Source organism: Talpa europaea (assembly GCF_964194135.1).
Source record: "Talpa europaea genome assembly, chromosome: X".
Lineage (NCBI taxonomy): Eukaryota > Metazoa > Chordata > Mammalia > Eulipotyphla > Talpidae > Talpa > Talpa europaea.
Genome location: NC_140081.1, coordinates 81,026,828 through 81,050,737, shown reverse-complemented (window position 1 = coordinate 81,050,737; position 23,910 = coordinate 81,026,828). Strand labels below are relative to the sequence as shown.

General features: G+C 51.9%; 1 protein-coding gene across 2 annotated transcripts; it reads right to left on the bottom strand.

Moving 5' to 3' along the window:
* Nucleotides 1-319: 319 nt before the first annotated feature.
* Nucleotides 320-15,841, bottom strand: SASH3 (SAM and SH3 domain containing 3; the record flags this gene model as incomplete). 2 transcript variants are annotated; one of them, XM_084259291.1, is made up of 8 exons in its annotated part: nucleotides 320-506; nucleotides 1,062-1,216; nucleotides 1,352-1,561; nucleotides 1,706-1,854; nucleotides 3,047-3,188; nucleotides 5,994-6,140; nucleotides 6,480-6,575; nucleotides 15,785-15,841. In XM_084259291.1, 8 exons carry the CDS (start codon nucleotides 15,839-15,841, stop codon nucleotides 320-322), a joined length of 1,143 nt encoding a protein of 380 aa, XP_084115417.1. The 2 variants fall into 2 exon arrangements, with proteins under 2 accessions (XP_084115417.1, XP_084115418.1); XM_084259292.1 differs by having other exon boundaries at nucleotides 320-510; nucleotides 1,066-1,216.
* Nucleotides 15,842-23,910: the final 8,069 nt, after the last annotated feature.

Here is a 23,910-nt window from a genome sequence, read left to right as displayed (position 1 = left end):
TGGCTCTCTTTTCAGGAGCTGGGTGACAGTGGAGGTGGTGTGCGTTTGGGGGGCCATGGTGGTGAGGGACAAGGGCAAGATGGCTTGTCAGTGCCCCACTTGCCATTGCTGCAGCTGGAGCAGGGTGCCTGGAAGGACTGTGCTGTCAGTAGCTGGTGGAGGGAGGGGGCAGGGCAAGGGGCTTGTCCCCTCGCACTACTTCTCATCCACTCTGGTCAAGTCTGTAGGACTGGGGGTGGCAGGCGCCCTTGGAGGGCCAGGGTCAGTGTCCTGGCTCCATCCTGGAGGCTGTTGCTGCTTGGGTCCTACTGCTGCCACCTCAGGGTGTCCCTGCCAGGGAGAGGCCCTGCAGCTGCTCCTCGGCACTGGCCAGCTCCGCCTCGTCACGCCCACTCTCTGAGCCCTCGAAGCAGCCTGAGTCTCGAGGGATGTCCACCTTGGCTTCTGGCACTGTGTGCGCCACTGGCTCTTGGCTGCTCTCTGCGCCCTCCTCCGCCTCCTCGCTGCTGGCTGCCAGGAGCGAGACAGGGAAATATGGGGCCTTAGTTGGGGGATGGGATTGGAAGCCCCAGGAAGCCCCCAGTGGGGGTGGAGACCCTAGGAGGTCCACTGCGGGCAATGGACCCTCTGCCTCCCACGTCTAACCTTCCCTCTGCCTCCCACATCTAACCTTCTCACCCTTGCATCTTAGCGGTAGGTGGGACTGTTTTTCCCCATCTGCTTAGCCAGGTCTGAGGCCCAGGAGCTCAGACTTCTGTAGCACTAAGCTGGGAACCGGGAAGCCTAGGTCTGTTGTGAACCAGCTTTGAGGCCTCGAGTAAATGCCTTAGCTGCCCTGGCCCTAAGTCCCCTCTTCAATACCAAAGGGAGCTGTGCTTGGTCATCCCTAGTACCCTCTTCTTCCCACACTTTGCCTGATCTTGCAATTCAAGTATGGAAAGTACCTTCCCACCCTATAGGGCCAGGGTCACGCATGTGGTCAGGGGCAGGACCAGGGCTGACCTCCCTTCCTGGAATGCCAGTAGGCACCTCCTCATCGGTCCCTCGGCAACTAAATCCACTCACTGTCGTAGTCCAGCAGCAGCTCCGCGGCCGTGAGCAGCTTGGCCCGGTGCTGTGGGTCCATGATGTTCAGCTCGTTGAGGTGTGTTTCCCGCAGCTCTTTGAAGTCCTCCAGTGTCTGGTAGCCGTTGAGCAGCAAGGTGGACGTGTGTTCCTGTGGGCAGGGGCAGGCCACCCGTGCAGCCGCTGATAAGCCACCCGACCTGTGGGTCCTCCCTCCCTACACAGCAGAGGTGGCCTGGCCCCCAGCCCTTGCTCCTAGGCACTGACTACAAGCCCCGTCTCGCACCTCCAGGCCGATGCGCTCCAGCAGCTCATGCAGAGTCTTGGGCTTGGGCCGCTTGCCCTTGCTCTGCCGGCGGCTAGGGCGGGAAGGTCCCACAGACTCCTCAGGCAGCACATCCACATAGATGAACTTGAAAAAGCCCAGCTTGCCATGGAGCAGGCCCTGCCATGTACCCACTGGTGGCTTTTCAACGATCTGGATCACATCGCCTTTCTGTGGGAGGAGAGCAGAGCAGAGCGGAACTGGGGAGAGGGAAGGGTAGTCCCTTGGTCGCCACTGACACCGTCCTGCGCTGCCTCAGTCCACCTTCACGGGCACAGCCTGGCAGGCTCAGGAGGACCTGGCTGCCAACCTTACCTGAAGTTTCAGTGAGTCGTGGTCATAGGGGCTGGGAGTGAAGTCGGTGTGGACTCGCGCCCGGCCACAGAAGGGTCCTGTGTATTGGGGTGCAGGAGACTCCTCCCCGAAGCTACCAGAACCTGGGCTGGGGCTGCAGAGCTCACTGCCTGCAAGGGATGGGAAGGGAGAGGATCAACCTTTGTCCTAGGACAGCTGGGGGTCTGGCTAAATATCCCAAGGATACATTCTGGGGCAGAAAGCTGGGCTCTAAGTGTCACACGGCAGAAGGGATTCTGCCCCATCCCTGTGGCCACCCTGCAGGAGCACAGCTTCACCTCTGGGGCCTCAGGTATGAAAAGAGTTGGCCACAGAGGAGAAATGGCACAGGCCAAGAAATGGGCCGCCACTCCAATAAACAGATGCGGAAAATTAAGGCCAGATAGACCAAGTGAACTGCCCAAGGCCTCTCAACTTATAATTGACAGCACTGGGCCCATTAGACTCCAGGTCTCCTGACCCCTGCTCGGGGCTCCAGGAAGCCACCTTCCACCCAGGAAACCACAGTCTGCATTAGTGTTTTATTTGCTCTACTTTATAAGACTCAGTGCCTAGTTACAAGCCACATGGAAACTCAGATAGGCTCTTCCTCTCTGAGAAGGGCAGGAGGAAAGGCATTTTAAATAGCTTTCAGTGGAGGGAGGGAGATGTCTGTGGAGCCAGAGAAAGAGCAGGGAACTTGGAACTAGTCCACAGGGCAAGCAAGCCAGTTCCGGAGGGTCTACAGCCAAGAGCTTGAAGCCTGTGTTTCAGCCATGGCTTCTGGAACCTTCTGGCCGGCTCTCATGGACATCTAGAAGATGTCAGCAGTGCCCTGAGCCCAGCAAACCGAGAAGTGGGGTCCAGACATTGAGTCTTCACAGCTGGAGTCCCTAGACCCCCAGCCCCAGTCTGGCTGTCAGAGGTGCAGGGAGCTGTAGCCTCTAGCTCTCTTGGGAAAAGTGAGGTGGGTGGGCTGACCCAAGAGGGTGATGGGGTTCTTCCTCTGTCCGTGGGCCCCTCCAGGGCCTGGGAGAGTCAGTGGAGGCTCCTCTAAGGCAGACCCCAATTCAAGACTGGGTCACCTTGGGCAAGTCAGTGACTCCTGAGCCTCAGTTTTCATGTCAATAAAGTGGAGCTAATAGTAGTACTGACCCCATGACATTGTTGTGAAGATTTAATCCAGAGAGGGCTGGGACAGTCTCGGCAGGTACAGAGTAAAGGTTCATTTCTCTTACTCCCCCTCCCAGATACCACCAGCTTGGCCCTACCCCGGCCCTCTTCTCTTGACTCAGCAGACATCTCCCCACTCCCTCAACTTACCGGTGGAAGCCTGGCGGCTGAGTGTCGGGAGCTCACCTTCCTCCTGCTCAGAGAAGGCCAGCCCCATCTTCTCAGGACCAGGGCTGTCCAGGCTGCCGTCTGGAGATGTCGGGGAGGATGTGCCCTCCTCCAGCGTGTCTGCCTGCAGGGGAGGGGAGGCAGGAAACCCTGAGCAGCCTCGGCTGGGGTGTACATGGGGCAGCCCTGGATGCCGAGGAGGAAATAAATGGACCTGGGCATGGTAGAGAACTGGGGCCTGGCTTGAGCCCAGCTCTGTCACTTGGAGGCTGCGCGCCTACTCTGAGCCTTGTTTTCCTGCCTTTAAAGTGAGAATGACAGTCCTTGCCCTCCCACCTCACTGGATTAGGTTTAACAGTTGCCTGGTGATGTGCTTTGTCAGCTTAAAGTGCTGAGGCCCCCACAGAAGAGGTCTCTGTGCCACAGCTTGACTCCGAGTGGCTGCAAGGGCACCGTCGGGCAGACAGTGGTACTGGACAGGACTTACTTTTAATTCTGGTGCTATGTCCCAGGCATTCTATTATTTCATTTAATCCTCAGTGATACTTGAATGTCACTTAAGAGATATGATCTTCCCAAGTTTATAGATGAGAAGCAATGGTGGAACATTCCTACGCAATGGTGGAACATTCCCAAGCTCCTCCACGTCACCACACCTCAGCCTGGTGCTATCTGTTCGTGACTGGCTCGCTGGAAATAAAAGCCCTGATGTGTAGCAGCTGCCAATTCCTGTGTTGTAAGCACTCCCCACCCTAACCGATGTCAAGCTATTGAAGGATAGATTTCCCCAAGTTGCTGAGAGTGGACCTTTCCAAGACATGTCACTTTGGTTTATTTCAAGTGAATTATTTTGAGCTGAGTTCAAGCCAGACTCTGTGGGCTCAAGAGAAAATTTTACTGCACTCTTAACTACCTAGAAGAATGAAAATTGGGGATAGTATTCAGATTAAGAGCAATCTCTACAAATAACCTTTCTATCAGAGAAACCTATCTATCTGGCAGGCCAGCCATCTATTATAGAGCATCTGGTTCTTTCTGCAGGCCCCTCTCCCACCTCTTAGCCCAGGACATATACCCTCATTTGAACCTTATTTACTCTGGAATTTACATCCATGTAGATTCTCCATATGTATGCAATTACATTTCGTTTTTTATCCTACTAATTTGTTTGATGTTCATGTGATTGTTTGACTGGCCAAAAAAAAAAAACCCATAGAAAGAAGAGGAAATTTCCTCTCTGCCCTATGCATCATCATGAGTATCTCCCCTTCCCCACAGATACTGCCAATGTGGACAGTCTGGAGGGAGCAGAGAACAATGACATGTACAGGAATCAGGAAGTAATATTTTTTGAAGGTTGACTGTAGTCACCTTTTTTTTTTAATATACTTTACTTAATTCTAAGTTTATACAACTTCATTTTCGATAATGATTGTGGTGTTCCACATTGGGTGAACAAAATTCCCGAGAACTTCACTGAGGGCTCTGAACTGGTATCATTGAGGATATCAGAACACGGAGCTTCCTGTAAGAGCCATGAGCCTTCAGACTACCTGTGTGATTGTGTAACAGTGTAATCTACAGACAATCGTTCTAAAATCTAAATCTAAAAGCAGAGATTCCATGTTCCCTGCCCTACCCAAGGAAGGGAGCTGAGGATCAAGAGGAAGCTAAAAAGGACTTGGGAATGAAGACTTGGAAGAGAAGGCCTGGAGGAGGTGCATGGAGCAGAGGGACGTGTGGAGAAGAAGCCACGCTTGCTTCTTGGCCATGGACTTGTACCAGGAACTTGGGGGACATGGAAGGAGACACTTGAAAGAGATGTGGGTGAGAGACCCAGGGGGAGGCTGACAATGGCAGCCGTTATCTTGACTTGTACTTTGATTTTGCTCTTTTCCTTCCAGTCTTGCCTGGCCCCTTCTGCTCCTTTTCTATGGGTCTGTACCAGAAGGTGCCTTACACTTGTGACAAGATTTTGGGCCTCAATGGCCCTGCTTTGGGCCAACCCAGTTTGGCTGGGCCTTTACCCACAAGGCATGGGTAACTTTGGGTGCTTCATTTGGGAACTATGTTCTTTCTCTATTGGACACTAATTCTATTCAAGTTATTTTCTTTTTTTAAAAAAAGATTTATTTATTTATACAAGAACTGGGGTATAGTCAGAGGCATGGGAGGGTGAGAGAATTCACCATAGACAGAGTGGGGAGCAGAACAGGCAGACAAACCGAAGACACTGCTGAGGGGAGCAGTGGGCAAGACAGGAGAGGTCTGCCGTGCCATATGGGTATCTCCCTGGCTAGCCGGGAATCGAACCCACACTGCAGAGGCTGCAGACAGCTTCACAGCGCTGTGCTCAACCTGCTGCGCCACCAGGGAGGCCCTATTCAAATTATTTTCTAATGGTGGTTTTACACACTAAGAGTATGGTTGTCTTTATATGGATGGTGACAGAACCTACTTAGATCGTGCATGTTTGGGATTCCAGGGGTGCCCCCCAGTCTGGCCACTAACAACCCCAGCTATTTGGGGTGTGCCTATCCACAGCTGTCTGTCCCTCCCTCCATCCCTGGGCCAAAGTCATCCTTCTCTATGTTCTCACAATGGGAACCTCTTCCAATCAAACCTTCCCAATCCTACGTCCCACTTCCAAACAAAAATTCAAGGTAGATGAATTTGCCTCAGGCCATCTCATCTCTAGATTAGCTGTCCCCTCTTCTCAGACTTTTTCTTTACTCCTCCAGTCCCACCCCTGCAATGTTCTGGGCTGAAAGGGAGCACCTCCCCCGACAAGACCTTACTTTTGGTATCCAGGGTGACTGCAAACATGGTACTTGAGCAGTGGCCTTTAAGGTGGCCATGCTCACAACCCTGCCAGAGTGGCACCTGTCCTCCCTGCCCTCCACCCCTACATCAGACCCCCAGGCCTCACCATCTCCTCTGACAGGGCCTTCACCATCATCTTGCCCATCTTCCTGTTCATGGTTCGGGAAATGACAGCCCTCCACTTCTTCCCCAGCTTTTTGCCACTTTTCCCAGGATCCTCTGGGGCAGGGACACCGGAGTCATCTTCTGGAATCTGTGACAACAAAGGAGGAAGTTCAGGGACCCTGGTGACCTGCCTCGGTCCAGAACAGGGAGGCAGAGGGCGGCGGGGTAGGAATGAGTAGCCCCGAGGCCAGTCCCCCGAGCCCCAGTCCTGTCCATAATTAATTTGACATTTAATCTGTAACGGAAAAGGGTTGCTTGTTCTTGGGGCCCTGAATTTTGGTGGGTGGGAGATGTGAGCCTTCTGTATTTAAGGCAGGCTTTGTCGAAATCCTCCTCAAATCTCCCCTTTTCCCTTCCTCCCTTCCTCCACCCCACTCCCCCACCCAGGGCCTGCAGCCACATCCCCCAAGGAGACTCCGAAACTCACATTATCATCCAGATTAAATTCCTTCTCGCTCACCACAGGGGAGCTGGGCTTGGATTTGGCAAAATCCTTGAAGCTGCTGGAGCGCTGAAGTGAGAGCTGGAAGAAGCAATCAGTGACTAGTAAGGAGCTGTTCCTGCTCCCCACGCAGGCTCTGAAGACCTCGGGGCTGGGCAGAGCCACATGTGCCCTGAGGGCCCAAGGCTAATGAGGTGAAGCTCCAAGATGTTGTGGGGGAGAAAATTCATCTCCTAGGCAAAAGGATTACTTTGGGCTGATTATTTTAAAGAAACAGCAGACTCGACTCAAGAAGTTTTTCTTTCCTTTTCCCTTAACTGCCTATAAGGATTTTGATAGGGGGGCCTATTCTGGGAAGGGAGTTATCACCAGAGAGAAGTTCAAAGAATATGAGTTAAGTGGGATAGACTGGGGTAAATGAGCAAGGCCGGTTTGTTGGAAGTCCTCTGTGTCCCTTTGTCTCTGCCTGGCATGGCAAACATTTGTTTACCAAATATTTGCTTTTCCATCTTCCTGTGAATTGTCTTCCTCCCCTTTGAAATCTCAGTCCCTGACCCCCCTCATTTGCCTGCCTGTCTGAGAACTTCATGTGCTTGTATGGTTCCTATATGTGCCTAATTAACTGTTTTTTTCTCCTGTTACTCTGTCTTAAGTCAGTTCAATTATTAGGCCAACCAAAATAACATGGGGGGGTAGAAGGAACATTTTTACTCCCCTACAATATCCTCAGGGCCACTTGGTTTTATTCTGTTTTTCAAATGAGAATGACCTCTGTCACTGGCCACAAGCAAGCTCCTTACCTCCAGAGCCTTGGGCCTGAGTCAGGCCTACCAAGCCCACGTTTCCACCAGTACCTGAAGTTTGGTCCCAGACTCCTGGAGTGAAAGACTAACTAAATGCGCAGAAGCAAACACATATCTCCTATAAGAAGGATACTTTGACACATACAATAACATCACCTTCATGTCACAGAGCAACCCTTAGTCCCCCCTGATGATCTGCTCCGGCCTCCATGCTCTGGGTCCGCTCCAAGCATGGTCTCCAGTCATGGGGCTGGCAGTAAACATATTGGGGTCTTCAGTCTGATGAATCTGTGCCCCAAGAAGATGTTCCCCACCCCCGGCCCTAGAAGCCAGTAAGCCCTGGCATTATACTTTCTGGAAATCCACAATAGAGACTTTTTCAGTGAGGGTACCCACAGATTTGGGACACACATAAGTGGGGTTAGCTTAGTAAAAAGAAATCTGCCTTTTTTTTTTTTTAATCAGAGCTTGTAACCTTAACCACTGACACGATGAGCTGGCTGCGGCGGGTTTGTGCTTGCATTTGAACTTTTAGGCCTGACCTATGGTTTGTGTTGGTGGGACTGCTTTCAGGAAATGAGTTTTCTTAACTGTATAGGGCTGCACAGGCCAAGAAAACAGCCAGAACCCAGGGCCAGGCAGGTAAGGAAGGTAGGTTGTAGGCACCAGAAGCAGAGGCTGAGCCTGAATGAAGATCGACAGTCAAGGCCAGAGAAACACACAGGAACCAGGGTTCACAGATGGCCAGAACGATAGCAGGGGATAGACTGCAGACACTAGAGATAAGAGCTGGAGGAACCAAAGACCTAACGGGCACATAGCTGAAAGTTTCACATGCTGAAAGTTTCACATCCTCTTTCGTAAGAAAAGGGGGTCTAGGGACAACCCCCCCAAGGCCAGGGGCAATATCACCACCTCCCTCAACACACACACAATTGGCTCCAGCTCCTGGGGACAAGAAGTGGGCACCTTAGTTTCTCTTGGTGGGGCTTGATCAAAGGCAAGTAGGCAATCAGGGTCGGGGCTACTGGAGGTCTCAACAAGCTAACTGACCAGAAACTAGGTCAGCAGCCAGGCCAAGCTGACTCTACCACCAGGATGGCCTCCTGGGTGGGGCACCTACAGCCTCAGAAAGTTTTTTTCTGTGCTATATGGAGAGCTGGAAAAGGCCTCCCCCACCCCAGTGGGCGTCGGGAGGGCAAAGCATGGCTGCGGCGTAGGGTGACCTCTTCAGTTCCCATGCTTCCCCTCCATCCTCCCTCCTTGGTCTTCCCCGCCCACTATTCTTTCCTCTTTTTCTCCCTTTCTTTCTCCATTCTCTCCTCCACCTTCCGTTTATTTCCTCCTCTTGTATGGCTAGGATGCAGCTGCCTGGATAACTTCCTCCTCTTATTGCCTGGAAAAGAGGGAACAGAGAGAGAGGGTGGGCACCAGGCTGGCCCAGGCCCAAGGAGGGCAGGCTGGGCTGCTATTTATAGGCTAACAAGGCCTTTTGTGGCCTTCTCTCCAGCAACCCTCAGTCTGGTCTGCAGACAGGGAGGTTGAGAATCACCCCTGAAGCTTCAGGGTCAGGCCAGTCTGGAAAGTAAGGAGGGCCGGTGTGCGGCTGGAAGTGGACTTTGTTGTGGAAGAATAAACTCTTGGCCAGGCCGCTTCTAATCACCCCTCTTTCTAGGGGCCTTTTCCGGTCATTAAGCTGCTGCCTGGGGGCTGGGGCCTTTGACTCTCAGGGCTCTATGTCAGGGAGCCTCTGTCCCAACTTTAGCCCAAAGCAGGAAGAAATGATCCAAAAGGGCTGTGGAGGTGGCACTGCGTCTTGGGCCCAGCTGGCTGCTTCTCAGCCCAGGGCCATGAAAAGGGCTATGCCAGTTCTTTTGCCTGGCCTTACCTCCAGCCTCAGGGGCAAGCCCTGCATGTTCTGAATGACAGGACCCCTCTTTCAGTGACCCCTCTCACCAGATATGAGTTAAAATCCTTTGGATTTTCTGCCTGGCCTCCCTTTGGTATAAGGTCTTCCTGGGGGCCCTGCCTCCTAGTGGAGCTAGTAACACACACTGTTGGCCCTTTTTCCTGTGTAAGGGCTGCATGTGGGTCTCTTGGAAAGGGCTGCTTTTCTGGCAGGGCAGTCATTGCAGAGTTCAGTTCTGGGACGTGAGTGGCCTTCTGCAAGTTCTTTAACTGGAATCTCAGCCTCTTGACTTGGTGTCAGCCAGCAAGGTCTCACGCCTTGGTTCTGCCGTTGGCCAGCTGTGTCAATCTGGGAGAGTTCCTCAACTATTGTGGGCATAGTTTTGTTTTTTTTTTTCCCCCTCATGGGTAAAGTGAAGACCAGGCCATCTCCCTCACAAGGGTGTGGTGAGGCTGCAAGGCATGAGTACCTCACACAGCAATCCTTCAGGGAATGTCTATGTGGTTTAGCCTCTCCAATGACCCACCTCCAGACTCTCAGCCAGGACATCCTCTGCCTGGAATGTTCGGTCATTCTGTCAGTGAGAGCTTTCCCCCTTTTTAAAATGCAATTTCACGGGAAACAACCCAAATGCCCATCAATGGTGGGATGATGCGTGCATTGTGGCAGAGTCATACAAGGGATAATAGTAATAGCAATGAGGGTAGTACAGCTTCCCCTCCAAATCTGGATGACGCACGAAGATACGCTGTTCGGATGAAGAGACCAGCCACTGAAAAGTACACGACAGTTGACCCTTGAACAACACTGGTTTGCATTGCGAGGGGTCCACTTATACACGAATTTTCTCATAAACAACTTAAAGTTACGGTATTGATAAATACAGCACAGTACTATAAAGCCATTTTGATTTTCTTAATAACATTTTCTTTTCTCTGGCTTACTTTATTGTAGGAACACAACATATAATACATATAACTTACAAGATATGTATTAATTGATGGTTGATGTTATCAGTGAGGTTTCTGGTCAACAGCAGGCTACTAGTAGTTAAATTTAGGGGGAGTCGAAAGTTACATGTGCATTTTGGACTGTGCAGGGGGTTGGTACCCCCTAATTCCTGCATTGTTCAAGGGTCAATTAATATAGTTCATTGCATAGAAAGTTCAAAGCCCAGCAAAACTAATCGAGGTAGTTGGAAGTCAGCATATGAGGTGGAACTAAGTCATCCAGGATGGTGGAGTCAGCCTGTGACACGTAGTATGTATCATGAAGGACTAGGGAGGCCCCTGAGTTGGGGGTCATATACCCATCAGCCTTGGGGGCTTGTAGTGATTGGCATGAGCATGAAGGAAACTTCTAGCGTGTTCAAAGTGCTCTGATTCTCGATGTGGGTACTGCCTACATGGGATATTCACTTTATGGAAATTCGTTAAGTGATACACTTATGACTTATGCACTTACTACAGTTATTATATTTTTTAAAAAATGGGTTTTCCAAATCCAGTTTCAGAGATACCGCCCACTGCAGAAAGCCTCCCCTGATTACTCCCTTGGAGCCTCACATTTTTGTCCTCTTTTTTCCATGCTTCTAAGCAAGCTTGGCTTTCCCCAGGTGTCTCTGCAGCTACCTGCTCAAATCCTTCCCTCCCCAGTCATATGCTGAGCAGTCTCTGGGCTCCAGGCACCTGGTCACCATGAATGTGTGGGAATTTAGTGACTAGTGACACCTCCATGTGCCCAGCACCCTGCCAAGTACTCGGTGTGTGCCAGCTCTCTCCAGCCTTGTCACAGCCCTATCTTACATCCCCCCCTTCCCAGTTGAGGAGACTGAGACATGGGGAATGAAGTATCCTAGGCAGAGTCACACAGCTGGCCGCAGAAAGAGGCAGGGTCGAAGCCTGGTCTGTGACTGGAAGCCAGTGCATGTTGCTGCGTGCACGGAGCTCGGGTAGTTGCCCATCCTGTGGCCCAGTGTAGAAGTGGCCTGAGTGCCATGTCTGCTGTGGGTGGTGTTTGGAGGGAGATCTCACGAGAGCAGTTGAAAGTATGGAGGAGGAAGGGTCTGAGGAGGGCTTCATGGAGGAGACACATGTGAGCTGGGGCCATGGAGGGAAGGCAGGATATCGCCAGGTGCAGCTGAGAGGGGTTTGAACAAGAGAAAGAACTAGGGATGTTCTGAGCATGCTGATGGAATGTTGGGTATGCCAGTGGGGCTGGTGGGAAGCAGAGAAGAAGAGGTCATGGAAAGTCCTTGCCAGTCATGCCAAGGGACTCAGGTGCTAGCTAGCCTGTGGGCAATGAGGAGCCACTGGAAATATACACTAAAAGTGCATGCTGGTGGGGTGTCACAGAAGAGTTGCACTGTAGGAAAGAGGTCAGGGGAACTAGAGAACTGGGGTTTGGGGACAGAGGGGCAGGGAGAGGCTAGAGGAGGAAGAGTTGAGCTCTTGAATGGGAGTTTAGATTCCTCCCTACTTCCTTAGCAGGAGGTATGGCGTGCAGGGGGGAGTGGGGTAGGAGCTTTCTTAGAGGAGTGAGGTCCCAGCACAAACCCCTTTCCACTTCCTATCTCCCAACAGATCAGAGAGAGACCCTGAAAGAGGCAAAGGTCACCCAAGGGCAGCTGAGGGGTATGTTCCCCACCCCCAGTCCTTTGTGCTACTCAAGAGGTGCCACATCCTGACCCTGCCGTCCTCCTCTCACTCTGATGCCTGCAGGTCACTGATTCCACAGCCATCAGGGTCTGCCCTGCAGAGCTCCACCACTGATGGATCTAATCCTTTCTGCTCATCAGATTCTTGGAGAGCTTTGAGACCAATGGGGCACAAAAGAGTACAGGGAGGACGGGGTAAGACTCTGGGGACTGACATCTTAGCCTTGGTCCCTGTAAGCCTTGCAGCTTTAAAACTGTGTCACCTTGTGCTGGGAAAACTGGGTCGCTACATGCAAAAGAATGAAGCTTGACCACTACCTCACACCATACACAAAAACCAACTCAAAATGGATTAAAGAACTAGACATAAGACCTGAAACCATAAAATATATAGAAGGAAATATAGGCGAAACACTACATGATATGCACCTCAAAGACATCTTTACAGACACATCACCCAAAGCAGTGATAGTGAAGGCAAAGATCAACAGCTGGGACTACATCAAATTAAGGAGTTTCTGCGCAACAAAAGAAACAATAACCAAAACAAAGAGAAACCCCACCAACTGGGAGAACATTTTTGCACCCAACACTAATGATAAAGGACTGATCACAAAAATCTGCAAAGAGCTGATGAGACTCAACAACAACAAAGAAAATAACCCAGTCAAAAAATGGGCAGAAGAGCTAAAAGGAAACTTCTCTGAAGAGGAAATGCAAATGGCCAACAGGCATATGAAAAATGTTCTCCATCACTTGTAATCAGGGAAATGCAAATCAAAACTACCATGAGATACCATCTCACACCAGTGAGAATGGCACATATTAAAAAAACTACCAACAACAAATGCTGGCGAGGGTGTGGAGAAAAAGGAACTCTCCTGCACTGTTGGTGGGAGTGCAAACTGGTCCAACCACTGTGGAGAGCTGTGTGGAGATTTCTGGACCTACTAAACATAGAGCTTCCATAGGATCCAGCAATTCCACTCCTAGGTATCTACCCAAAGGACACAGAAACATCCATTCCAAAGAGCACCTGCACCCCTATGTTTATAGCAGCACTGTTTACAATAGCTAAGCTTTGGAAACAACCCAAATGCCCAAAAATAGATGACTGGATCAAGAAGATGTGGTACATATACACCATGGAATATTACTCAGCATTCAAAAAAGATAAACACATGCAATTTGCAGCAACATGGATGGCGCTGGAAGGGATCATGCTCAGCGAAATAAGCCAGAAAGAAAAAGAAAAATACCGGATGGTCTCAATCATAGCAGGAATCTAGAAAACTTAAATAAAGGACCAGGAAAAAGAATAACTATAAGAAAGAAAATATCAAAATCAACAAACATATGAACCAGAGACACTCTATGGGGGGTGGGGGGCGGTGAAAGGAGGGATTGGGGTCAAAATAAGGGGGTTGTAATTGTATGGGGAATATAAAAATAAAATTTAAATTTAATTTAAAAAAACCAGGTTAAAAAAAAAAAAAAGCTGTGTCACCTTGGGTAAGTCACGTTACCTCTCTGAGCTGCAGACACAAAATAGGGAGAAAGACAGTATGTGCCCCTACTTCCCAGGCTTATCTTGAGGAGTAAGCGGGCTAAGAGATGGATAAAGTTCACAGCACAGTGCCTGGCACCTGAAAAGTCCTCATTTGGTGCTGGCTCTGAGAGCTTTGAATCACGTTTCCTGTACTTCAGAAGTGGGGCCAAGGCTTGTTCTTCTCTGTAGTGCCACCTCTGCTCACCCCCTTGTGTGCACATGCACCCATTTGTCAGACACTCACATTTATAGTTTCCGGTTATTTGGACAGACTCCTGAGGTGGGCAGACGCCGGGGAAAGCTGTCTCCCTGTTCTCAGATGGGGAAACTAAGGCCCAAATAAGGTCAATGAATTGTCTGAGAAGCTATAGCTAGAACCTGGTAAGATTCCAGCTCTGCTTTCTTGCCCCCTGCCCAGCACACTCTCCATTTGGCAGGTGTGGGGGGAGAAGCAGGGGCAGGAGACGAACGCCTCTCTTGCCTTTGTGCTTTTCCTCTCCACCATGTCAACGTGGCATCCTGGACTTGTTCAAGGTCACTGTGCAAGTGGTACTGGGGCTGGGGCTGGGGCTGGGGAAGATGCTGGTTCAGAAGCTTGGGTTTTCCAAGAGCACTTCCAGGGCTTTGGGCTTTGGAGAGTGGCTCTGGAGGCTGGTCCTGGCTCAGGCAAGAGCCGGGTGGGGTTGGCCTGGCTGCCCTCCTTCAGAGGACATAGAACTTGGAATGCCACGTGGACTTTGCTTCTCCTCCAAGAGGTAGGGAGCAAGTCATAGAGGCCCTGCCACCACACACAGAATCTGGGTAACGGATGCTAGGAAAGATGCCAGGACTTCTGGCTTCTCTGTGACCCTGGACACCTCTGCCCCAGTGGTACAGGGTCCGGGTGTCAAAGTGTCAGCGCCTTCTCAGACTTTCCTCTGGCTCAGCTCCCCTGTGGTTTGGGGCCCAGCAGCATCTACAGCAGTCTCTGCTTCCCACCCCCAGCAGCCTGAGAACAAGGGGGAAGTAGACCTGCTCTCAGAGGACTGGCAGCCAATGGCAAATCAATGGGCCTAGCATGGTGCAGGGCTTGGATGGGGCCACAAGAGGCTGTGTGAACACCCATGAATCTCTCCCCCCCACAAGGTCCAGCTCCACTGCAACCTTGAAGAAGCAGCGGGGGTGGGGGAGAGTAGAGCCGGAAGTGGCGGTCTCCACAGTACCCAAAATGGGGCAGGATGCACACCCCGTTGCCCTGAGACTTGGGCTCTCAGCTGGCTCAGCCTCGCCTGGGAGCTCTTTCTCTGACGAGTCCCATCCCTGCCCCCATGGGGCACCTGGGCTGAGTTCGGGGGAAATGGGTAGGACACAGAGAGGGCCTAGAGGGGCTAGGTCCTGGGCCTCTTGGTTCAGGCCTACTTTGGGGTGGTTGTAAGACCTTGCTGGAGATTTGGCATGTACTTGCTGAATCCCTGGGAATCCCCATTGTCGAAACAAAGATTTCATCAAGAAATCCTCAAATCCAACCAAAGAAACCTGGATCTGGCAGAGCCTTCAGAGAGTCTTCTAGTTCTGCCTCTGCTCCAGGAGGATGAACACCTTGGTTGTCTATGACTGTTGCTTTGCTTCTTGGTCTGTAATATCCCCTCACAGACATTTTTTCCTTCTCAGCCCTCATCTCACAGCTTCATTTCTCATTCTTCACAAATAATTTCTCCCCACCTGGGAGGAGCCTGTATGCCCCTTACATCCCACTGCAGGGTTCCAGGCCCTTCCCCGCGTCTGGAATTCACCTCGGGTCCCATCTTCAGGTCGCCCCCAAGTCCTGTGGACCTGAGAAGCTGCAGCAGAGGAGAACCAAGTGGGCAGAGCCAGGGCTGTGGTCAGTGGTAAGGACTTGGGGGCAGCGCGGTCTGAGTGGGGCGGCCTTTAGGGGCCCTTTGAGTCCGAGGGCTCCTGAGAGGCCATATTTGAGCAGAGGAGTGGCAGGATGAGTATAAGGGAGAGAGAATTAAGTCCAGCCATAGGCTTCAACTCCAGAACTGTATTCTGTGGTTCTCAAATTCTAATCTAAGATTCCTTTCACTTTAGGTTTCCATCCCTCTGATGCAAGGTTGATTCTCTCACGCTAGACTTCCAAGAATCTAGTCTATAATTCGGTTTCTCTAGAATTGGAAACATTCCTTCTGTATTTCTGTTACTTTACTCTCCCCCCCCCCCCCGCCCGCCCGCCTTTGGGAGAATGGCCCTCACAGCTCTGGCTCAGCTCGGGCGCGGAATGGCTCCACCGACTCAACATCTGGCTTTGGGCTCTTCCCATTCCTCAGAGTCTTGGAGCCGATGGGTGAGCAAGCAGAGGAAAGGAAGAAGTGAGTTCCCAGAGGTGCTCCTCACCTTTCTCTTCTGAGCGGGCTCCTTCTCGCTGGCATTGGAAGGCTTGCGGCGCAACATGGTCCTCTACCCCCTTGACGGTCGGTCTCTGCTCTCCTGGGAGTCAAGGTACAGAGGCCTCTTTTTCAGCCTCAAGAGCACCGTCCCGAGGGCACAGCATGGACTGAGCTGCTGGCTGCCACTCTGACTGCTTGAGTGGCAGCTTGGGGGTGCTGGCCATGGACAGACACCCTGAGGCAGAGGCATACAGGAAGCCCTGCCACGTGACTTGCTCTTACAGCAATCGCAGCCCCTGGCGGCCCCTGGGGAGGAAGGAAGTCCCAGCACCAGAGATTCTGATGCAGAAGGCGCTTGAGTTAAACCAGCAGAGAAAAGTCCCTACCCTGCCATCTCATGTCAGTCATCTCCCATTCTGTTCCTCTTCTGGGAGGTTGCCAGTCAACCTGACCAAAGGGTCTACTCGAGCCCTTTATCTTACTGACCACAAACCAGAAACCAGAAGTTAGGCCATTTCTTTGCCTGTTGGGCCAATGCTCTGGGTCACTTTGCATCACTTGTGTCATCACTGACATCACCCTGTGACCACCACTCCCTTTGACAGCCAGCACCTTGCAGCCATGACCCTGCAGTCATCCTCACTCTCATCAGCATGCCTACGGTCTCCATTGCTAGAACATCTTCCCTACATTGCCACCATCAACAATAGCCACTATTGCCTTGACTTCCGCCATCCTCCTAGCTGTCAGTTACCGCAAGTCAACACTATTAACACTTATCTCTACCACCATCACCCTCACATTCATCACTAGTCACAACCATCCATCACCACATCCAGGCAGCCAACCACCCACATTGTCATTACAGCCTTCAGGCAGTCCGGCTCCCATCAGCCTCATTACTGTTATCATTGCTAGAACAACAAAGTGCCTCCATCTGGCTCTCCACTGCCACTATGCCCTGAAGGGCCATCATCCTCACAGTCACCTCCATGATTGCCCTCACCCTTCCAACCATCACACCTACAGCCACCAGTCCTACAGACACTGCCCTACAGTTATCAAACCCACTGCCACCTGCACACCTACAGCCATCCCCCCAGAGAAGTTGCCCTTAGAGTCAACACCCCTTAGCCATCACCTATTTGTCACCAGCACAGCTGTTACCACAAGAGCGAAGACGTACGTGCAAGTAGCTCCAAGCACCAGCAAATGTCATCCTCTACAGGCATTTGTCCAACGGCTGTGTGCTAACCGTAGAATGTTCCCTCTGTGGATTATCTGTGGCAGATACTTTAATGACTTGTTAAGAAAGCAATGCATAAGCATCACATGCAATGTAGCAAGGACATATAAACATGTAAGCATTCTCTTACATGTTTGCATGTAAGCATTCTCTTTCATTGTCTTCCATATGGTTTGGATGAATATCCAGTTCTGTTTTTCAGCATTCATCACCTCTCTGTCAAGATACATTACAGAGAATCATACGCACAGAAAGCAGATCAGAGATTTGGGGAAGGAGAAGGAGGGGTATGCGGGTGATGGCTATCTTCACCTTCTTGATTGTGGTGATGGTTTTGTGGAGGTATATGTATGTCAAAACATAAATGATACACACACCGGCATCAGTTTTGTGGAGGTATATGTATGTCAAAACATAAATGGTACACTTTAAATACGTGCAGCTTATTGTAGGTCCTTTATACCTAAATAAAGCTGTTTTAAAACTAAAAATAAATTTAAAACAGTTACATTTCACCAACTGTTGGTATCTGCTTGTGGCTCTTAACACAGGGTGGTTAAGATGGTCTCATGCTATGAACTCGTCCTCAACTAAGGGACTGATGGCTGCCACTTAGGCAGTTCCATGAACTTGGGTTGATTCAGTTGTTTTACTAGTCGTTGAACATCCCTAAGGGAAATAGTAACGTCCATGAGATTTTTTTCCCTTAGGATGGAGTTCCAGAAGGGGACTTGGGTAAAAGTTATGCATCTTTCTAGGCTTTCCATTCGGTGGCACTTGTGAAGCCCTGGGCTGGCCCTCCCCTGTTCCCAAGAAGTTCTGGTGACTTCCTGCATGTCCCACCATACATCCTCGGGGCGAGCTCAGGAAAGAACAAGGTCCTTCTCCTCCCAGTGAAACCGTGCTGTTTTGACTCAGTCCTACTCAGCCTGCCAGGTGAAATCACCAAAAACTTCCATGCCTGCAGCTCGCTTCCCAGGGACGGGGTGGGGGTTGTGGGGAGTGGGGGGAGTGATAGCACTTCTTACCCTGACAGCCCTCCTCGGTTGCCCAGGGGGGAATGTGCTGTGTGGGAAAGAGCTTGGCATCAGTGGGGGGCCAGAGGGCTTTTGGTGCTCTGCGCACCCAGCTAGGGCCAGGAGGACAGCGCGGGGAACGGGGGTGGGGGGTGGTACTGGGTGGGGGACGTGGCTAGGGGCTGGGGGCCTGGGATGGCTGGGGCCACTTGGGGCTGGCTGCCGGAGTGACCAGGAGGGAGCTAGACGAAACCCTGGGCCTGAACCACGACAGCCAGTCCTTGCCCAGGCGCACAGGATGTGCCCAGCTTCCTGTTTGCTCAGTCCCGCAGCGCAGCGAGCTGAACTCACATACTAACCGCAAGTCTTCAAAGCCAGTCAGCTAACTGGGGCGCCGGGCGGCTTTCTAACCCAGGCTGGGGAAAAGGCAGCAAGTGGGGTGAGGGGCCCTCAGCGAGAAGAAGAGGCCACCAGTCCCCAGGACAGAGGGGGGCAGCGTTTTCAGCCCCCCCCCTTTCTGGCTCCTCTTCAGATCTGTCTCCTCTGTTGGGCAGTCAGTCTCCCTTTCCTCCCAGGGTCCAGGTCTCCCCCATGTGGAGGGGCCCTCCCTCCGCTTTTCTCTCCCTGAAGATTATCCCCGCCAGAGTCCCTTGACCCACGGGCCCTAAACATTTTAAAATTAGTTTCTCTTCCCCTCCCAGGCAACACAGCTCCATTTTACAGGTTATGTTGCAGGTACACAGAGCCCTCGGTGAAGATGTGATCCAGGCCAGTGGGGGAAGGAGGCCACCTCAAACTTGATAATGGGCTGGCTGACAGGACCTAGGAGCGAGCTCTGGACAGCGTCTTACGCTCTGCACTTTGAGAAGTGAAAAATAGCTGTCAAGGCCTGTACAGCTGAGGGCTTCCTTCCTAGCTGGGGTGGCAGGCTTACATTTGCCCAGCTCTTGTTCTTTGCCAAGCACTACACGAGGCACTTCACGAACGTTATTTAATCCCACCACAAGCCTCCGAGGTAAGTAGTTCAATTTGGAATTCGTGTTGCAAGGTTGTGGCCAGTGTAAAATTCAGGGCAAGAGAGCTTTGCCCTTAGCAGCAACATTTTGGAAGTGTGTGTGTATGTTGATGTGGGGTGTTCCACAGAGAGTGAAATTTGTTTGAATCTTCAGAGGGCAGACACGGGCTGCCAAAGACACAAAGGTCATGGCTGACTGCATTTACACAGAGCAGCCCCCCACCTGCACCCCCTCCGAAAAGATTCTAATTTGGGAAGTGATTGTGGGTGTGATATTTGGGCAGGTAAGACGCAGGCATGTCTGAAAGTGTTCCTCACTCTCTGAATGAGTACAATACTGACTGGAGACCGTAAGTCTTCGGATAGCAGGGGATACCTATATTTGGAAAAACTTCCCAAATGATTCTTTTTTTTTTTTTCTGCAGAGAGCTGAAAAGGGTTTGTTCACACAGGGAGTAAGGAGAGAGAACAAGTGATTGTTATTCTCACTTCTCCCTCTCACACTCAGACTCCAGTTGAAAACAAGAGCTCTACGTTGAGGTTTTACATCAGCATTTAGGCAGGTGCCATAAGCCTCATTTTCCACGGAGGAAGCGGAGGCCCAGAGGGGTGCCACAGACTGTGCTAGATGAGAGCGAGCTAGGAAGCGGCAGTAGGGTTTTAAATATAATCTGGTCTTGGTCCAGGGCCCTGTTACTAACCACACTGATGAAGTCCGGCAGAAGCAGAGACCCTGAAGGAGGAGATCAGAGAACTGGCTCCTCGTGCTGGCTTTGGAGGCCAGTGGAGAGTGAGGAGGATGGGGCAGGCCCTGGAAGTCACCTCATATGCACGAACAGCTGGATAGCTAGGACAGATAAGTGGGGATCTCTAGGGGAGCCCTTGTCGAGCTGGGGAGTACTCAACACCTGTAGTTTTTGGCCTAGAGTCTCAGGGTATGGAAGCGAATTGACTTTAAACAACTGCCCTGAAGAAGAGGGGGGGAGTTCTGGGTGACAAGGAAGGATGAGAGGCAGATAAATGGAAGGTTTGCATTCCTTCCAAGGAAGATATTTTCGATCTTCAGGTGGTACTAGTTCAGCCCTGGTAAGTAGAAATGATCCTACCATTTAGAAATGATCAAGCAGAAACCATATAGTCCCTTGGAAACACCTGGGCATTTCCAAAGTAAAGTCCACCTTGGTAGCCCGACCTCTTTTGCAGATTTCATGATGGTGATCTCAGGCAGGGAGGGTGAGAAGGGCGACAGGGAGGGAGAGCAGGAGGGCAGAGTTGATGCTGGGCCCACGCCAGGGCCTCCAGCACAGCCAGCATACAAGGAACTGGCAGCTCTGGGAACACGGGGGCCCTTGGCAACAGGGGCTGATGGGAGAGAGAGAGACAGTCATCTCTGAAAGTCGGAACTGGGAACTCGTGATAAGGTCTGGGTTTAAAAGCAAACACCTGCAGGCAGCTGTGGCGATTACAGTGAGAAGGGGAGGCGGGGTTGGATGGTCCGCTGAAAACGGACTCACTGGATGGCCTTTCTTTTCTTTTTTTAAAAATCCTTTCTCTACTTTTACTGAGGTAACATTGCTTTACAACACTTGTCTGCTTTACGAGTAGAGGTTCATACCTCTTCAGATGTTTGTTATTTGTGGAGACTGGGAGGGACTGGGCTGCTCTGTCCCAGGGTTACAAGGACAAAGGTTGCTGAGCAGGAGAACACCTCCCAGAAGTGGAGTCAGAAGCGCTTTCAAACGACCATATGTTGCCTACTGGCTGCGAGACCACGGACCTGTCCCCTTGGGCAATGACGTCTACCAAAGATAGTAACGGATGATGTGGGGCAGGAGTGAGTGACCTAGATGACAAACAGAGAGCGCCACCCAACCCAGTGCTCTGCCTGCTGGGTGACATGCCCGCAGTTCACTCTAGTGTCCCCCTAGAGTTTCTCCTTTTGCCCTGGCAGTTGCTGCCATGTCCCATCCGGGCCCCAGCTGAATCTCTACTATGTGACCCTGTGGCCTACATCCTGTGTGTCTCCACCTTGTCAAGGGTCCCTCTGTCCAAGCTATTCTAGAACACAGAAGATGTGACAAGCCAGGGGATCTGTACCTATGAGGGACCTGCTGGGAGGGCAATTAGTTTCATGGCAAGCCTGGACCACTGGGGCTTTCTCAACCACCCATCCTACCCCACTTGACTTTAACTGCTTGCTCAGTTCCTGTTTTACAAAGAAACAAGGAAGTGGAGGTGGGCCGGGCCCAGGGCAAGGCTGGCTGGGCAGGGCTGGGGAGCGCCTCCCACTGCCAGCTGAGACAGCCTAGGAGGACAGGGATGGACAGGGAGGAAGCAGTTGCTGTCGAATCTTTCGTATTTCTATTTTCTTTTGACACCAAGTGCCCAGCCACTGATTTGAGGAAGTGCCCAGTGAGTCGGTAAATTCACAGCTGACATGGTTCAGCCAGCCCAGCCCCTTCTGCGGTTCCAACTCCTGAAAACTATAACCCGGAGTGGGCAAACAAGAGAGGACTGAGTTATGATTTTTAAAATGAACCATTAGACTCGCGTGTGTGCATACATACATGTGTGTGTGTATCTGTTATCTCACCCAGGCTCTTTCCTGTTCCATAAAGGATTTAAAGTGTCGAGAATTGTAGCTCGAGCCTATCATCACCGCTGTTGTCACAGCTGTGTGGCCTTCAACAGATGTCCTTGGGCCCCACTCTGCTCATTCGAGGCAATAAGAGAGAGACAGAAAGCAAGAGAGAAGCCGTCAAGGTACTGGACCTGCAACTATTTCCAAGACAATTTCACAGGGAACCCAAGAGGGTGGGTGACTTTTGTCTGGGACTCTGCCCATGTGACATTTGTGAGGAATCTCAGTTCTCCAGGGATCCTACCTGGAAACACAAATTATATAGGCTCACAAGCCTGCGTAGTTTTAACCCTTGATATATGAAAGGTGAGCGCCTAACCTTTTCCTATCTACTTCCAAAGGTGAGACAAGAGTTAATCTCATGATGGGTGAATCACAGGGTTATCATCTCTTGTCTGCATGACTTCCTGACTTACAGAGTGCAGTCACATCCGGGTCGTATGGGTTCTCACTGTAACCTCATGAGGAAGGTAGTACAGGTGGTTTACGAACAGGAAAACTGAAAGACCAGAGACATGATTGACTTGTCCAAGGTCACACAGCTGGCACTGAGGGGACTAGAAACCTACAGGCCTCACTCCTAGGAAAAGGGGCTCTTCCCTATGTGCCACCTCACAGCAGCAATCAGCAGGCAAGGAGGGATTTGATAAGCCCCACCCTCCAGTATAAAAGCAGGGGATCAGACCCCAAGAGGGCATCGATTTCTTTGAAGTCCCTAATGATGTCTCAAGTGGCCCTGTGCGTGTTAGCTCTGGTGTGTGCGGATGAGACCTTCCCTGCCTGATTTAGAGTGAGGCCCTCAAAGCAGGAGGGGTGGTGTGCCCACCATCCTGGGTTCAAGGAGGGAAGAGCTGGGGTGGCTGCAGCCCCCTTTCACCCATGCTTCTAGGGCTGGGGTGCTCAATGTCAAAATGGTGGATTGGAGGGGGACAGTTATATTACAGGGAGGCGATGAGGCTGAGCCCTGGGTCTTACCCGAAAGGGAGGGAGGGGAGCTGCCCTGGACTGAAGGGCACGTGAGTGGGTCAGGGTCAGGTGCTCAGCCCCCTCCTGCTGCCCACTGCCCGCAGTCTGAACTCTGCTTCTCACCAACCTTATGGTTCTGGCTCAGCCTCCATTTTCTCATGTCTAAAGTGGTGAGAACCGCATGTCCCTGACTGCCAGGGTGGGCTCTGGCATCATCTGGCTAATTTGAATCTTGTGCTTTTCCTTTTCTTGATGAGGAAGTGGAGCAAGTTGCTTCATCTCTATGAACATCAGTTCGTTCGCTTGTCAAATGGAAACAATAAAAGTACCTTCTCGCAGGTGGCGGTGGGTCAGTGAGAAAATACAGTAACATATATTTGGGAACTTAGGAAGAGAGTCGAGTTCTTACCACAATACAATAAAACCCTTTTTAAAGAATGCACCTAAGGCACAGCGCCTGGCGTTGCGAAACAGTAAATGGCAGCGACCCGATGATGGTGACTTCAGTTTTATTCCTGGCGGTCTCTGCGGGACCCACACAGAGGGAGCAAATGACTCAGCAGAGGCCCACCGTTGGGCGCTCCGGACTCTCAGTGAGCCTGGGGCTTTCGCTTGCGTGCCGGGGCGGCGGTGACTGCCGCAGGTCATCCTCCTCCCAAACTGGATGTGGGGGAAGCCAGCCGCAGGGGGGGGGGGGGATGGGGGGGGGTGTGGGGGCTCCTCTGCCCCGCCTGCACTCTGACCCAGAGCCTCGGCGCTCTCCTTCCCCGGACTGAACTCCTGCGCAAAGGCGTCGATCACAGCCTCGCCGCACTGGACGGGTCCGGCGTGGGGCTCTCCCACCCTCGCCGAGGCTCCGCCGCCGGTGGCGCGGGAGGTGGAGGCATGGGCGGGACAGACGTGTGAACGCGACGGCGCTCGCACACCTGCCCGCACGCATGCTCACACGCACCGTCTCAAGCCCTTGTGCGCCCCAGCGGAGCTCGCGTCCCCGCCCCCACCTCACCCCTCTCTTTCTCTCCCACCACAAAAGCCACAGGTAACAGCAGCCCCCGGCAACCGGCAGACACGATGCAAAACCCGAGGCAGGCCGGTTGCCAGGCTGTTTTAAGCACCGAGCAGGATGTGAGTCCAGGTGCCTAACGGCTGCACCCAGCGGAGACTATCCAAACCCCGCCCGGACAGCGGGCTCCGTGTAGGGAGGCTGGCGCCAGCGGCCTGCCCTTTCTGGTCCCGCCTCCTCCCAAGC